This window comes from Pelecanus crispus, chromosome 12 (assembly GCF_030463565.1).
Source record: "Pelecanus crispus isolate bPelCri1 chromosome 12, bPelCri1.pri, whole genome shotgun sequence".
NCBI lineage: Eukaryota > Metazoa > Chordata > Aves > Pelecaniformes > Pelecanidae > Pelecanus > Pelecanus crispus.
Window position 1 is genome coordinate 24,408,695 of NC_134654.1, and position 16,372 is coordinate 24,425,066.

The 16,372-nt window shown below is 43.1% G+C and overlaps 1 protein-coding gene across 1 annotated transcript in view; it reads left to right on the top strand.

Moving 5' to 3' along the window:
- RAB11FIP4 (RAB11 family interacting protein 4) overlaps positions 1-16,372 on the top strand; it is a 125,514-nt gene continuing 109,142 nt past the window's right edge. Inside the window, exon 1 of the mRNA XM_075719846.1 lies at positions 1-144. Coding sequence (XP_075575961.1) covers positions 1-144 — 144 coding nt within the window. The remainder of the gene's footprint in view (positions 145-16,372) is intronic.

Sequence of the window (16,372 nt, forward strand, 5' to 3'; positions counted from 1 at the left end):
ATGCCCGCGATGGAGCCGGCGAGCCTGCTGCGGTTCCTGCGGAAGCTCAAGGAGGTTTTCGACGTGTGTGACGAGGATGCGGACGGCTTCATCCGGGTGGAGCACTTCGTCGCCCTGGGGCTGCAGTTCGGCCAAGGGGATGAGGTGAGTGGGGCGACCCCCGGTCCCGCCCGGCCCCCGCGCCCGGCCCGGCCCGGGTCGCTGCCCCGGCCGCCGCGCAACTTCCACCTGCTGCTCCCGCTGTGCGGGGAGCGGGGCCACGGCTCTGCCCGGCCGGACCCCGCCAGGACCACGCGGACCCCCCCCGTCACCCACCTTCCCTCATGGCGGCCCGGATTCCCCCCGCCGCTCGGGGAGCCCCCGGCTCCTCCCCTCAGGGCCGTCCAGACCCTCTCCCCTCAGGGCGGCTCGGACGCCCCCCCGTCCCTCAGGGGGTCCTGGAGCCCCCCCCATGGCGGCCTGGGGCCCTCTTCCCTCAGGGCCACCCAGTCGCCCTCCCCCTTTCCCGCAGAGTCCTCCCCAAAGGCAGCCCAGATCCTTCCTGCCCTCAGGGCGGCCCAGACCCCCCGGGCTGACCTGGCTCCCGGTCCCCTGGGTGGAGGGACCGGTCCCTCTCCGGTGCCCTCCCCGGGGCCGTCCCAGTGCCCGCAGCGCTCGGGGGTCGCCGCGCCTGTCGGGGAGGTGCATTTATTCTGGTGACAACACGGGTTTTCTCTGTCCTGGCTGAGCTGCGCCTCACCGGGGTACCCGGCTCCGTGGGGTACGGGGAGCAAAGCCCCGGGCTGAGGGAGCCGCAGCCGGGCGCCGGCCGGGGCTGCCATCAGCGAGGTGCCGGGCGGGCGAAGTGCGGCAGAGCCTGGGGCAGCAGCAGCCCAAGGGCACCCTAAAACCTCCGGGTGATCGGTTGGAAGCCAGGACCCCATCCAGCCCTTTAGTGACACAGCGTAAATCTGGAGTCGTGCCACTGGTCTCGGTGGAGCTGCTGCGTCAGTGGGACCACTGTAAATCCGTGACATCAGTGTCAACGAGAGTGGGATTCGGGCCAGCGTCTATGAGGGTAACGACATGCGTTTGGTTTGAAACACTTCCCTTAAGTGGTTCAATCAAGGGCTGCAGCTCCAACAAAATTAACCAGCAAGAAACGCTTGCTTTCCCTAGGAGAACTCTCAGGATATTGCACTCAACTGTTCGATGCTTCACAATACGCCCCAGCAGTTTTGGGTGCCAGGGAGGGGGAGTAGAGTTGGGACTAGGATAGGACTCAGAAAACCAGTAGAAGCCGATCTTTTGAAGTACAATAAAGCAAATTAATGTGAGGAGCCAATAGAACTGTAGCGTATAAAGGGATGCCAAAGAGGCAGCAAAACCAGAGTGAATTCACAGTAATTGTTGGAGCAAATTACTTATTTTTGGCTTACCGCTGGTAATGAAACACAGCTTGTGAATGAAATCAGAAGACCAGGAGACAGAAGGCTTATTGCTTGCAGATAGTCACAGGTCTGTTAAACATTTTCTTAATGAGAAGCTGGAGTTTCTTGTTTTAACCAGCAAAATAAGGAGGCAAAATGAGTAATAGTAGAGAGCTTCATTGATTTCTGGTTTTATTTGTCTCTTGGTAAGTCGTATAATCTTATGTAAACTAATAGAAGTATTTTTAAATCCTTACTGCCAGATACACTGTATCAGAATTGCTTTTTGCACTACTGCGTTTATTTGGAGGCAGATCAGTGGCTTTCTCTTGCAGCACTGAGGAAGACTGGTCAAATTCCACTGGCTGTTTTGCAGCAGGATGGCACTGATGATCATAACAATCATTTTTGGTCTTAGAAATCTCAAAGGTTTTGAGAGGGGAGCGGGTTCTGTAAGATGCAAAGGAGGATTCAGGTGGCGATCTAATAAGCTTAGAGTGAATTGGAGTATTTTAGTTGGAAAATATTTAAATGGAACGGAAGGGAAGAGAAAACTGGAAATCTGAATGATGTTGGCAATAGAAAGGTACCCGTTGTCAGCGGTAGTGTCTAGGTTTCAGGACGGGCTGGCTTACTGGGCAGGCACGAGAGAGATTACCAGTGATGAGAAATGCATCCTTTGTATTTTGTTCAGTTGTAACTGGCAGTATTCGAACAATGTATTTGCAAAACTGGGACAGAGAAGTCTTATCTATATATCTATCAGGGTTATAATATAACTTGTTCCAGTTTGCTTCCCTGTGTCTATTGTAGTCATTTGCTAGCAGTCCCTTGTCTTCAAAGGAACATGTGTCAGCTGAGTAAACGGGATTTGTAAATCGCCAAAAGAGGCTTGCTAGGGAAATACAGAATCAATTTTCCAAGTGCAGATTTACTGTACAACAACCACTGTAGGTGAGCTAGTCTGGTTTTAAGTCTTGCTAAAAATTAACTTTATGTGTGATGAATTGCAGTTAATGTTTGGAGACGGTGAGAATCTGTTCTGCCATATAGCACAGTGCTTTCAACCTTGCATCTGCAGGAACCTAATGAGGTCTGTGCGGGAATGTATCTCATGAAATTAAGCTGAGGAGACACTGCTAGAGAGCAGCTCCCTTTAACACATTAGAACATATTTACTGTCATTGAAAATTAATTGTACATTTGAACACGCTACACTTCTTGGGCCTGATCCACCTCAGCTGCCTTTACATTCAAAAGAAGTCTTTCCATTGGCACCAGTGAAAGATTGATTAGCCCTCATATGTAAGTTATTTGGTCCTTCTGTTTACATAATTAATCTCACCACAGGAAGGATCCTATTTTGTAACATTGTGCTCTGAATAATTCTGACTTTTACTAACGGTAGCCCTGGGTCAGGTTTACGAAATGAGAGAGTGGTTGTCCCTTCATTTGTGCCAATGTGATACACACAGCTTTCCACCTCTTCTCTACTTTCTTGAAGCCACCGCCATCCAAAGTTTGGTGTCTATAAATTCTTAATATCAACTTCAGTAGGGCTTGTGGCTTGGACTGTGTAGGGCATTTAGCCTTTTCTGGGTTGTATTTTTCTTTCCATTTCCTTTTTCTTTCTTCTTTGTGTGTGTGTGTAGTCAACATGTTGAAATTTATCATTCCTGAAAGATAACAACTCTGAAAACTGCCCCAAGGCAAAATATTGCAGCAAGGCAGCAGCTTTCTGTTCAAGCAAAGCAGCCTTTACCTTTGCAGTCAAAATAATAAACTTCAACTTTTCTGATTAACCTTTTTACTATTTTACTTTTAGTAGGCTTTTGAGGCCTCTGCTTCTAATAGCTTGATGCTTTTCTTTTTTTCTTTAAGACCACACCATCACTACTGTACCTCATTCCCTTCTGCCATGTTAATTTGGCAGAGCCAGGAGCAGAATCATGTCTCTCAATTCCTGCTATGGTGCCTGAATTAACAGCAGACCAGGCTAGCTGTCAAGTACTGCTTGCCCGTACAAATAGTTGTGGAACTTATGCTTTTAAGCAGTTTGGCATTTTGTCCTCTGTTTGTCTCATCTGACTGTAGGCACTTAACTGAGTTGTCTAAATTAATCTTCCTCCATGGTCACTGATGAGCAATTGAACACTCAGAGGGTGTAACAGGACCCAAGGATGAAACAAATCCTTCAGAGGTGCTTCTTTATCTCCACTGACAACAGAACCTCCTTGCTGAGAGTTTTTGGTTCAGTGCTTAAAAATAGCAGGCTTGGGCCTTGCTTTCCTCTTCAATGGTCTGTTTGCTGTTTGTGGAGAAATCTGAAGAAAGACATGAAGGGCTGTTTCCAAAGTGACTTGACTGGATGGCATGTACTCACTAGCTGAAGAAACACTTCGCATAACATTGAAAAATGCCAAGAGTCGCTCGCCATCTGGTTCCCTTTCACTGGGAAGATAGTTGCACTAGCAGCCGAGTGTCTGGGAGCATTGTGAGTGACATGTTCAGCAAGCCCCAGTTCTGGCAGTGTGAATGTGTATTTCAGGATAGTGCCAGTTGATGTTTCATTATGCCAGGTTCTATTTAAACTCTACATTCAGTTTTCAGCAACAAGTGAAACATGCTGAACATGTTGACGACTTCTTTTTGAGATACTTTATCACCTGTTGGAGGTGCGCAAACCGTACAGGTACTTAGACAGTAATCTTTGTCATGGTAAGATCAAGATGCTCATCAACTTGAAGCAGTGTGACACCTGAGAGGGAACTTGAGCGGCTAATAAAATCTGTAGGCCAATTTCAATTATTCTTGTGAGTGGACAATAATTCACTTGAAGTCAGTGGTTTACTAGTGGTGTAGAGCAGAAATAGCTGAAAACAACTTCACATATTTCACGTGAACAAATGAAACTTTCTGGCCAAAAGAAACTATTGAAATAGGGAGACGCTTGTTGCTAATTTTAATCGCTTCCATTTGATGAATATCCCCATTCTGGGCTGAAATTAAAGGTATCAATCTCAAGTGCTGCCCAGGTGGTAGATTGTGGCTGCTGGCTGAGTTTAGTGACAGTCCTGATGCTCCATTTTGACTTGCTCTCAGATGTCTCTCAGGAACACCTGATGGAGTCATGCTCTAAACACAGCCCTTCTGTTGTAACCACTCCGTAACGAGCTTGTACTGTAAAGAGCAGGAGTGTAATTTCCGTGCATGACAACATGGAGTCTTTCTGAATGGTCTGGGTGAATTTCAGGCTCCTAGCTGTAGTGTTGCAGTTCAGAGTTGCACCCAGAAATTAATGGAATCACTGCAAATTTACATCAGTGTGCATGATGACAGAGACTAGTTCATACCTTCTTGATAATGTGCAGTATGCGCTGGACTTACCTGCAGCCATGAGAAAAAGAGACTTTGGCACTGAGACATTGAAAGAAAAGTACTGGGGTGTTACCAAGCGATACTGCCATTCTCATAATGGAGGCAGAAAAGAGTTACAACTTCTTTCTTCCCTACTTTTCCTGGAAATAATTACTGAAAGAAAAAATATTTACCTAGATGTAACAAGGATGCAAAGAGCACTCCTATGTGATAGTGTTCTCTAGGTAACAGCAAGGCTAGCACACATTTAGGCTTCTTAAAACTACATTTGCTAATGACCCAGTTATTTCATATCATTTACAGTGACTTGGAAAAAATGCAGTTCTGAAATGACACAGTGGGGTACTTAGTTTATGGATTAGTCAAGGTACAGTCACTGTAGCATTCCTAATTCAATACAAACTGGCAGTGGATATGTTTAAAATAGCCTTTTTGGTATATTCTGAAACTAAGCATGTATTTCTAAACAGCTGACATAAAGGAATTTTAGTACTCACTGTTAATCAAACACTTTCTGAAGCACTGTTATGAAGAGAGAAGCTGTAGGTTTGCTGTGCACTCATGAGTTTAATTTGTTATGTAATATGTTTGCATTTCAAAGGCAAGAGTTCTGAGGGGGTTATACATGTAGTTAAGAATTGATTGTTGCTGTGTTTTGCAATACAAGTCAGTGATCTGAAATTCTTAATGCCTAAAGGAAAGGCAAACAATTTTGATAGCGAGTCTTGATATTTAAATGACTATGTTTTATAACTACCTCAGCGTTTGCATTTAGTACAGGTGCAGTGATATTGTGTTGTCTTATCATTAAATGGAAAAGTAAAGAAAAAAGCATATGGATCAAGCAGAGGAGGCAGTGCTGCATCTTTTGTGTACAGTATGGAAGGTAGCATATGTAACTGGTGAAGTGAAAACATTCAGCTGCCTAGCAAGACCAGATATTTTCTATGTAAATTTTTCTCCCTCTTTCCCCCTCTCCGTGCCTGATTCAATCCATGCTGTTAAGTTGGAAAATTGGTATTCTGCGTGTTCTCCAGAAATTTGCTCTTGCAAATCCTAGGGAGGATTTCTGATTTCTAGCATGTACTGATTTTATTCCTGTAATATGTTTAAGCTTTGAAGAATGACTTATACAAAATTGATGCAAGGGAGGGTAAGTCTTGGAGGGGGAACAGGCCACTGCCATATAGTATTTGTGGGGGTGATCCCCAATACAGAAATTTTCGTGGTTTCTAAATTGCGTTGTTACCTACAATTTATCACAGTTGACTCATGCTCGGCAGCAGTGTTTTTATAGCAACAAAGTGGAAAAAAATCAATTGCCTTAAAATGTTTAGATAAGTAAATGTGATTGTTTTTATTCTCTGTGTAGTTGACAATATTGTTTCCTATTAATTTTATCTGATTTTAATGCTAATATTCACAAACATTTTAAAATCCATGGTTTGAGTTTTGAATCAGACTGTCTGCTCAAGAGCTAGAGATAAAGTTCTAACAGTTCTTAAAATATGCAGTATTTCAGGACACACACGTGATCTCAGACCTACATACTTGCATAGGCTGCTGAACAAGAACCCATTTGTGCGCTGAACGTAGTTAACTCAGTGCAGGGTGTGATTAACTACATGAATGATAAAAGAGAGCGTCAGACACAATCACTAGTACTATAACATATGGCTTTACAACAGCAGCCTGAGTGTAAACAAAGCACTGTATAATGCATCTCAGTGCCTTTTTATTCAAGACATAATTGAAGGGCCTCAGTTGGAGAGAATGCAAGTGTTTCTGTATAACTATGAATGCTGTTTTCACATTTTGTGTGCAGTTAAAACCAAAAATAGTAGGGCTTCTTCCTAAGCCTTGCATCCAGTTCAGTTCTGCAGAGCGTTCGGCCCCAGAGAGAGTGACAGGAGTGAACTGTGGGGTCAAAATACTGCAAGGAAGACAGGCACAGACCTGGAAAAATTACAGTGTACTCTTCAGATTTTACAGTTGCTTTGACAATTTGGTTTGGGTACAGTGTTATGGTTTTAGGGGGTCAAGGTCAAGTGAACAGCTTAGAGATGGTAGAGACTTTCCCTCTTATGTTTCCTGAAATTAGAAGGAAAGGTACTGGCATTGTCTGTTCTGGAATGTAGAGGCTGTTAGCCTGGTGGAATGAGGGGTGTCAACCAAACCAATTTCTTCCTCTAGAGTGGTCAGCTTTAAAATTATCTACATTTCAATGCTCAGAATACGTGTCTTCTCAAGTGTTCCATAACATCACACGTACACCTGCATTGTCAGACTTCTCTTCCGTGTCGGTTCAGGGCTGCTGTTCAGAGAACAGAGCGGCTCCCTGCGGCCCCTCTGTCACACTGGCCTCCAGCAGGGAAGCAGGGTCATGGTGCAGGACTCCTGCAAGCAGTCCTTGGATAGGAAGCTTTCAAGCAGCCCTTTTCTATAGGGGATCTTCAGCCTGTGGCACTATTTTGTGATGTTCCAAACTGGGGCACGTTTCTGGTACATCAGCTGCAAATTTGCTGATAAAGCATGCTTCACATTTTTCCCTATGTGTGGGTCATTCTGGGCATCCTCAGTGCCTGTTTTAGTGTGAAGATTTGCAGCGGATCATTGAAGACATTCTGGTGTTGTTCCATCACCTCCTGATGAACTGACCCTCCCCAAGTGGGATCCAGATGGCTTTTGGAACATGGGATGATAATTCTTTTCCAATGACACTTCTGTTGTTATGATAAAAAACCCAAACAAATGTGCAGACAAAACCAGCTTTGTCCGTATGTTTGCATGGTATTAATAGATTTGAGAAACTGTCCCAAAATATTGGTGATTTCACTTTTTTTGTAGCAAGTGACTATACGATCAGTTGAACATATTTTACCCAATTAAACCATATGATATTTATGTTAGGATACAGTAGCTATAGCAATTCAGAAAGTGAAATGCCACAGAGATGTCAACATAGAGACCATTTGTAATTGTTGGTACTTACCCTTTTGTCCCTGTGCAATAGTATATTCTGTCACCATGAAATAGTATAGAGTCTTCCAGTAATGGTGCGACGGCCGCCCTTCTCAGTGCTGTTAGCTGTTGGGAACAGTAGAAAGCTGTAGGACTCCCATTAGAAGAATTTTGTTGCAGGAGTCTCCTCTGTGCTGGATTGGTGTGGTATTGTGTCAAAATACAATAGAGCCTGCTTGGAAGAGGGTTAAAGGCAGCTGTGGAAGGTCCTAGGGATGGAAAGGGAATGTTGTAAGAGAGAGATTCTGCTGTCCTTACTCACCGGGACTACAAGCAACATCAGTGAGAGCAGGTTTGTCATTGTGACCCAAGGAATCCTGGTCCCGTTGCATTCAGTGGTGTGACCAATGTATGCTGTAAGGGAATAAGGATTGACCATAGGATTTGCAGCCTTGAGGTAAAGACTAGCTCTGTTGCTGTTTCTCTTGCTGGTTCTTTATTTGGTTTTGATGCATCATGCAACAGACCAAGCACTAGCTTGTGGCCAGTGGTGTGGAACAGACCTCCTTTGCATCCAGCTTGGAGAAGATGGGAGCCTGTAGTCACCCTGCCTAGGTGTTGTGGCTACTTTCATTCAGTTTTTAAGAACATTTTGCTCTTGAGGGCCCTGGTTCACTTGCTGGGTTGGTTGGCCAACATGGCAGCTGTTGTGTTCAGTGATGCATCTGGGCACGTAATGTATCCATGAGCTAGCTGACAGCCTTGCCAAGCTGGGATGGCCTTGTGTTGGCTGCTGGGCCGGTCTATTTGAACTGAGGGTCATGAGAGCAGATGTGCTGGAATGGGAGCAAAGCCATCTTGTATCACATAAAAATGTATTTCATGGGAGTGTAATTTTTATACAGTACTATTTCAGGCTTTATGTATCCTCCTTAACAATTGCTATATAACCTTGTGCTTTCTTCTGGATCCATGCACCACCAGTTGTGCCTGGGCAAACAGTGCTAACTTGATAGACTGATTCTGTCCACAGGAGAGCTGTGCTCAGTCAGTGGATGGACAGCCCGGAGCAGCAACTTTGAGATAGGACCGTCAACTTCAGAGGCTGACTGAAGCGCTGTACAGAAAGAGGGCATTGATTTGGGGATTCAGTCTGAGGCATGTGTGTAATAATTGGATCCGGAACTTAACTGTTCCTCAGGTGTGTGCCCAGCAATTTTAAGTAAATACAGATGTTCTCATGAGGCAGTAAATCAATGTTGTTAGCAGAGTCAGCAGCTTGGATAGCTTTGTAGAACAGAAGGAAAAGTGTTTTGCATTTGTTGTTAGAGGGGAATCTCAGGGAAAAACAGTGCTGAAGAACTACTATACTGGCCTACCGATTTTATTAGGGGAACCTAGTGCTGCTGGGAGAGCTAAAGGTAATGCATTAATGAGAGTACTCTGAAGCAGTGTGCTTGTCTGGTCTAAAAAGAACTGCAATGTTGAATAGTGTTTCTCCTTTCCTGAGTGGGTGTCTTTGGGGTTTTTTCCATCAGGCAATCCATTTTCATAATGAAAAAACACTGTAGACTAAGCTGTTCCAAATCAGAGCATCCTAACTCTGCTACCGGCATACTCGATAGAGGTTGGCAACTCACTTCAAACCTGTGTCTTACCTCTTGTTGTCAGGCATATCTGACAACAGATATATCTGTTGACAACATAAAATTGTTATGGTAGGATGTGGACAATTAATTATGTGTTTATTCAGTGCTGAGAAACTCAGTGTTGGCTCATTTGGAGTGTGTCTGCATCTCAGCAATACAGAACAGTATAACAGTGTCTCAGCTGAAGCTGATGTTTTCTTACTCACTTCTTTTGGCAAGTAACGTATAGACCCCTAGTCTGGTTTGTGTGTGAAGAGTGGGGAAAAAAAAAATCCTAAAATTTCGGATGAGTTTGGCAAATTATTTTTGCCTTTAAAAGTAGGAATGTAATTAACTTCACCTTTTGGGGTTTTTTAAAGTATGCTATCTTGATTGTTTCCATTTGAAGCCAGCTTTTTATTGACAAAATTTAAATCGAAATATTTGGCAAACAACAAGTGAAAATGCTCCAAAAAAAGAGATTTTGCTCAACACAAAGCATTTTTTCTGTTCTCTTCTGAGAAACATGAAAAAGAAAAAATGGTTTTGATTTGCTTTACTTGGCGAGAAAGCTGAAAAATCAATTATTTAGCAAGTTATGTATCGAGCAAGTGCAGAGACATTGTGGATGTAGGAAGAAGAGAAAATATGCTATTCAGAACATCTCTCCTTTGCCTAACTGGAGTTATGTTCAGCTTGCAGTTATCCAGAGCTGTGAGGAAAATAAAGCGATAGGTAAAGCAAAACAATGGATAATGCCAAGCTGTGTAAGAGACTAGAAGAATGTAATCTTTAGGAAAAGAAAAGCAGTGAGTTTGTTTAGGAAGCAGGAACAGCTTTAAAGGGTGGTACAAGAGAACATAGGATTTTAGCTCATGAGTATTTGTTTCTTTGGCTATTGGTTTTTACAGCTTATGATCATTCCCTGGTTTTGAGCAAATGAAGTCTGACTTCACTTACTGCAGCCAGACATGGGTGAAACTTGTGAATTTTAGCCTCCAGTGTGAAGAGTGAATTGTATGTTTCTTCCTCAGTTCTCTTTGGGATTATTTGAAAATAAAGAATTGAGGACTGTTTTGGGACACATCTTCAAAGGAGCTTGGATAATGTCAGTTTTGCTTTTCTTACTGAGCAATTACAAGGCATCAAGTTTCCACTGAGGAAAACCGCATCTTGCCTTCTCACCTGGGAATTGTGTGCCCTTTGCCAAAGGCAAGCTCTTCTTCACAGTTGGACGCGTTTACTTGAAAGTGCTGTGATATTTGCTCCCAATCAGACAGTCCAACGTGTCTTGCTTAGAGAATGAAATTGGTTTGAACAGCCTGCTGTTGACAACTATCATTTGGGAAAGTCTAAATTTTGAGGTGAATACATCTATAACTGCCAGTGCTGCTTTGAGGGTGACAGATTACTATCTTTATCAATAATCTACCACCTCAGAACTGTCCTAGTAGTCACCTTGCCAGATGACTCTACTGGTAATCTAGAGGATTTTTTGATATCTGTTAGCCAGATTGGAAGCTTTGGCTCTAACCAAGCTCATGATGTCTTTCCAATGGACAAAAAGATAGTTTGCTATATACAGTGAATTTGGCATAGGTCGAATTACTGTCCTGGTGCGAATGCTGGCAGATGCAGATCATTTGTTTCTTGATTTAGGTAATCACCCAGGTAACCTGAGGAAAAGGTAAAATATTCACAAACTACTTTCATTTTGCCAAAAGTACAAGGCACAGATTGCTTTTTCTTTGTACGTAGGCTCGTGTGATTTCTCTTACTGTATTTTTCTTGTAAACCTGGTATGACTATTGTGAGCCACATTTCTTTTCCCAGCAATAGTTTTCTTTTCCCTGTGGCATTCTAAAAACATTTTCAGAAATTTGACAATCCTGGTGTGTGGAAGGATCATCTTGGTAGTTCTGGCTTGTGCTTGGTGCAAATGAACCATGCTGCTCCCTGAGCGGGTGGAGCAGCTGGTAGAGGTTGGTATCTTCTCTATCAGCTGTTCCTTTGGGGTCAGCACTGAATATTCTGTGCATTGGCACATGCTGGGCCAAATCACTGCTCTCAGTCTGCTGCCTGGGGCCACAGAATGATATGAGGAAGAGGAGGGCACCATGCAGCAGGGATATTTAATGCAGAAGAATCAATGATGCCTCAAGGGACACGTTATGAACAGACTGTAATCACCACTGTTGTTCCATAGTGTCACAGCTCTGTTTGGGTGCCGTTTTTTGCTGGAGACTATTTGAAGTAATGCATGGTGTTCTGGCCTCGCTATGTTATTCTGCTAGTTTATTCCTTCCTTCTCCAGGGACAGCTTCAGTTTTGGGCTTGTCATTGCTTGTGCTTTTTGGTGGGTGGCTCCTGTCTAAAAGATGGTGGTCAGTTAGCTTTAGCTGTGTTACAGCAAATTAGCAGCTGTTTGGAAGGGAATGGAGCTTTGGAGGAGTTGGTCTAAGTGGTTATAAACATGAATGATTTACACAACATTTCAGGTGAAAATCTTGGTTGATTTAGTTGGTGGAAAAATGTGGCTATAAATCACCTTTGGGTTTATTGCGGTTGGCTGCTGCAGCAGCTCTTTAGCAACACGTTTTGTTCAATGGCACTTCGAATTCAGTGCTTGCCATTGCTTGCATTTTGTAGATGTTGCACTATTCTGTAGCACTGATTCCCTGGATTTACAGTACAGGGTGAAGAGAGTAGGAGTGTAGACTCTCCTCTCATAGCAAGAAATTGCTAGTGTCTCTATTTTGGGGAAGAAGTGTGAAGAGACACATTTCAAATACCTTTTTTACAGGAGGAAGGGTTGCCATGGACAGTAGCTGTGAAGCAGGGGGTGTGATTTCAGCCCCCCCGCCTTTTACTTTGTTTCTGCAATGAGATGAGAGAATCAGGTCCATCCTCCAGATTCTGTATGGCACAGGATGGCGGAAGGGACACTTGCATTTGCTGTCGTTGGCTTCACCAGAGATAGTTCTTGAGCCCACAAGGACACCAAGCAGAGCATCCTCTGGAGCACCTTCTGCAGAGGCAAAGATGCAGAACTGGCCTTTTATTTTGGGGATTTTGTATGAAGTGAGACACCAGAAGGGTGTTCTCGGAGTCCTTTGAAGGTGCATGTGTGATCTGACCTCATTGAGCTGATACACTGGTACCTTTCTTTCCCTTTTCACACTGTATAACTACATTAAAGCTCACACTGTTTTAGGAGCTCGTGTCATTCACGGAATAGGGGATGTGCCGGTCATGGAGGTATTTCTCTAATTAACCAAATACCATTTCAACTTTAATTTCTCTTTTTTTCTGTATTTTCTCTCCCACACTTGCTACTGACAGAAACTTACCCATTTTATAATCAGTCTATTAGTCATTATGCCTGCTTAATTTTGGTGAATATTTGTCAATAATGCTGATTGTGTGCCATCATTAACACCAACCTGTGGTTTCTCTAAATGAATTGGGCAGAAGGATCTCAATGGGAAGGGGGAAGAAGGATGTGCTCTTCAAACAGATAGATTGCAAACAGATGGACAGCAGTGAATGACTACAAAGGAAATACAGGTGAAACGCACGAGGCTCTGAAACAGGATATCAGCGTTTCCACTGTTTGAATATGTATGCGTGTATATCTTAATACCCACATGCAAGAACTGATTTCTAGGAGTAAACTGGCAACCTGGAATGGAAATTGATTTTAAGACCTAAAGCGTGTGCTCAGTGCACACTGTAATTAGATTGTGATGGCAATTTCAGCACAGGACTGAACTTTAACTAACCTTTCAAAAACTCATTCTTCCTCCAGGAGCTCATGGGGCTATTTATGATATCAACGATGAACTCAGGGAATGCCATAGGCTATCAGATGGGAAGGAAAGGAGAAGCTATCAAAAGATTAAATTTTGATGGCATTTTAAATGTAAACCCCCAAACTCTATTTGATGCTTCTCTAATTCTGCTAGAAGTCAGTGACTTCAAAAAGCTCCAGTCATTTTTGAAAATGTGATTTTATTTCCCAAGTACAACAGAGGCTAATCAAAATTTTACCTTGGCCCTAGGGAAAGACTTAGGAGGTGCTAGACCCAATAACACATTGTTCTCAACAGAGCAATTTTCCCCACTGTCGGAACTGGCTATTGTGCTTTCTGTTATTAATGAGGGAGTTATTGTTCTCTTTAGGTGAGGATATTTGCTGCCTGGCACTTCAGAGACTCTTATTAAAGAGCTGATGTGATTCCCATGAAGATTTTGCGAAGTATTTGTTAAATGGGTCACTACATGCCAGATAACAGAAGCAGGATCTGCACCACTTCTTGGCACCAGCAAGGAAGGCAGGCTTAGTACAGTGCTGAGCTGTGTGTCAGCCACTGCTCAAAAGAAACACCACACACAGTTTTAAAATATTCACCTTTGTTCAACTAATATTACCAAAATAAAAAAGACTTTTTTTTTTTTTTTCGTGCCGGATTAATAGATTTAGGTCACAGGCTGTAAATGAGTGTGACTCAGCTGTGTGAATAAATCAGTTCACTTGATTGTGGGATGAATTTACACTTTCAAAGCTTTTAATAGGTAATGAATATTCAGGGTCTGCCACATGGTAGGAGATCTAAAATGAAGGCTTAGATTCCTACAGCCTTGGCTCTCACTCAGCAAGTGTTACAAAAGAGTGTCTTGGAGTGGTAGATAGCAGTGCTGCTCTGATCCCTCTCTTTTTTGCCTCTTTTCTGTTGCTAATAGGAATGCAACAGTGCAATACACTAACTGATGGCTCTAGAAGACAGGTTTTATCGTGCTGTATTAATGCTCAGAGCGCGTTGTCCTCTTCGTACTATTTGTAGGCATCAAATGGAGTTGCACAGGTGTCAGAGAAGGGGATTTGAAATCTCTCAGTGGCTTGCAGAAGAATCTGGGAGCAATTACTCACCCAGCCCTGTAGGCAGACAGGCAGCACCAGACTCCATTTTTCTTTTAGGTTAAAATGCTCAGCAGTCCTGAAACTCAGTTGTCTTAAATGTCTTGTTCAGCATACCCGCAATTGCAAATGACTCCTGAGAAACTCAATAAACTCAGGGTTTTGTCTCCTCTTGGGTATAGTCTTCCTGTATATGAGTTGGGTTATGGGTTTTCAGGGTGAGAGGAACTTCGTTCTGCATTCGTACAGCCTGGGGTGGACTGTACTCTAGAACCTCTTGGCACAAACACAGGGCAAATAATAAACGATAAGCCCGCATTGTTTCTAGGGAAACTGTCTCCTGCAGATTTTTTTTTTTGCTTTCTTGCAAAAGCGATGATCTTTGATTCTGATCAATTGCAAGGTGGTTCTCCAGTCCTGAAATCTGTGCAGTAACAAGAAGTATTCAGTGGAACACCTATCAACAAAGCTCATGCCAAAGAGGACAGCTACCCTGGGTTCTTATGAATGGATACACACTTCGAGATGGTAAAAACCTGTACCAGTGAGAGTCATGACATTGATTTGCATGGTAGAGCCCATGCTCCTGCAGAAAGCCGTCAAGAAATGCATCAGACTTTCCGGGGCTCTATTGAGTGACTCAGCATCCTGTATTAATTCCTAATTTGTTACTTTTTGAAATACTATTCACAAGAGTAGAGGGAAAGGGAAATAAAGGTGCTGGTGCAAAGTTACCCATGTTAAGAATTGCCTGCAACATGGCTGTGAAGTGTTTTACATTTGACAGCTTATTTTTGCTTGCAATAGAGATTCCTTGCCAAAGCCCTCTGTAGAATTAGTCTCAAAATCTGAGTTCAAGGTAGCTGCGTAAGAGAGAACGATTTGGCAGCGCTGTGAAAATCTTTAATCAAAAAGGGTCTGTACAGCACCTCAGCAGAGTTCTCCTTGGTAGAGCCTTTCACTGCCTTGCATGTGCCAAGACTGAATTGTAGCTGATAATAAAGTCAAAGAGGTGTCAGGGCTGATCTGGAATATGTCTGGTTTAGGTGTAAAATGCATTAGCCTGCCACTGCAACTTAGTATATGGCTGGTCCCAGGAATGCTGCTGATGGCCAACACTTCCTAGATCAGGGAAAAATGCGAAACACATTTGTTATCAAAGCTGAGCTGATGATCTATGTGCAACCAGGAGCTTCCGATGTTTCACTGATACTACAGTGCAGTTCCAGAGTTTGTGATGCTGACAGTCTTGATAAGAAGCTCCGTTACTTGTGCTGAAAATCAGTCAATACAAAGAAAAGCAAAAAAGGTGTTAGGTTTCTAAAAGGCAGGGGAAGATCTCTTTAACAGCAGCATTGTTGCAAGGAAGTCAGGTATAGCCTACACAACTGCTCCTCCTCTGCGTAAGTATAGTCAGACATCGATGGATAGCCTGATAGCTGTGGCAGAATTTACACCATTGATAAAGGCAATGAATGAGAGGAAAAGACATGGGTTTCAGTTGTGCCAAGCACTTAGGTGTAAACTCGGAGCCCAGTGATGTTAGTAGGGTCTAGGTGTATGAAGATAAAAGCATCGATGGTTTCTGTTGAACAGGAATAAAAGGTTTAAGTTGAATGCATGCAGCAGTGATTTGTTGAACTTAAGCCTTATTTTTTCCTCTCAAGAAGTCCTATATGATTAGGCGCATCCATTTTAACAGGATTCTCTAGAAATTTATCTGAAAACACAAGGGATGTAAAAACTGACATCTTTCTAATGTTTTAACCGTGCTACAGAATTCCACAGCAAAAGTACATTTCATTATTAAATTCTATAAGCAGAGTAGAAATCTATCATTTCCATTCACTGCTACAGTGTTTTTCCAGAATGAGGTTAATTTATTGTTTGATTCTGTTTTATTTTCTGTGAGGAGAGCTAAGCAGTGGAAAAAGCTGCTGAGAGTAGTTTTTAAGATATTTAAGGCTAGGCTAGACACCTGTCGGGAATGCTGAGGTGTTATGAAATCAGGCTACCCAAGCTATAGCGTAATATTCTTGATGAGGCAAGGGCTACCTCTTCAAGAGATAACTCTAAGG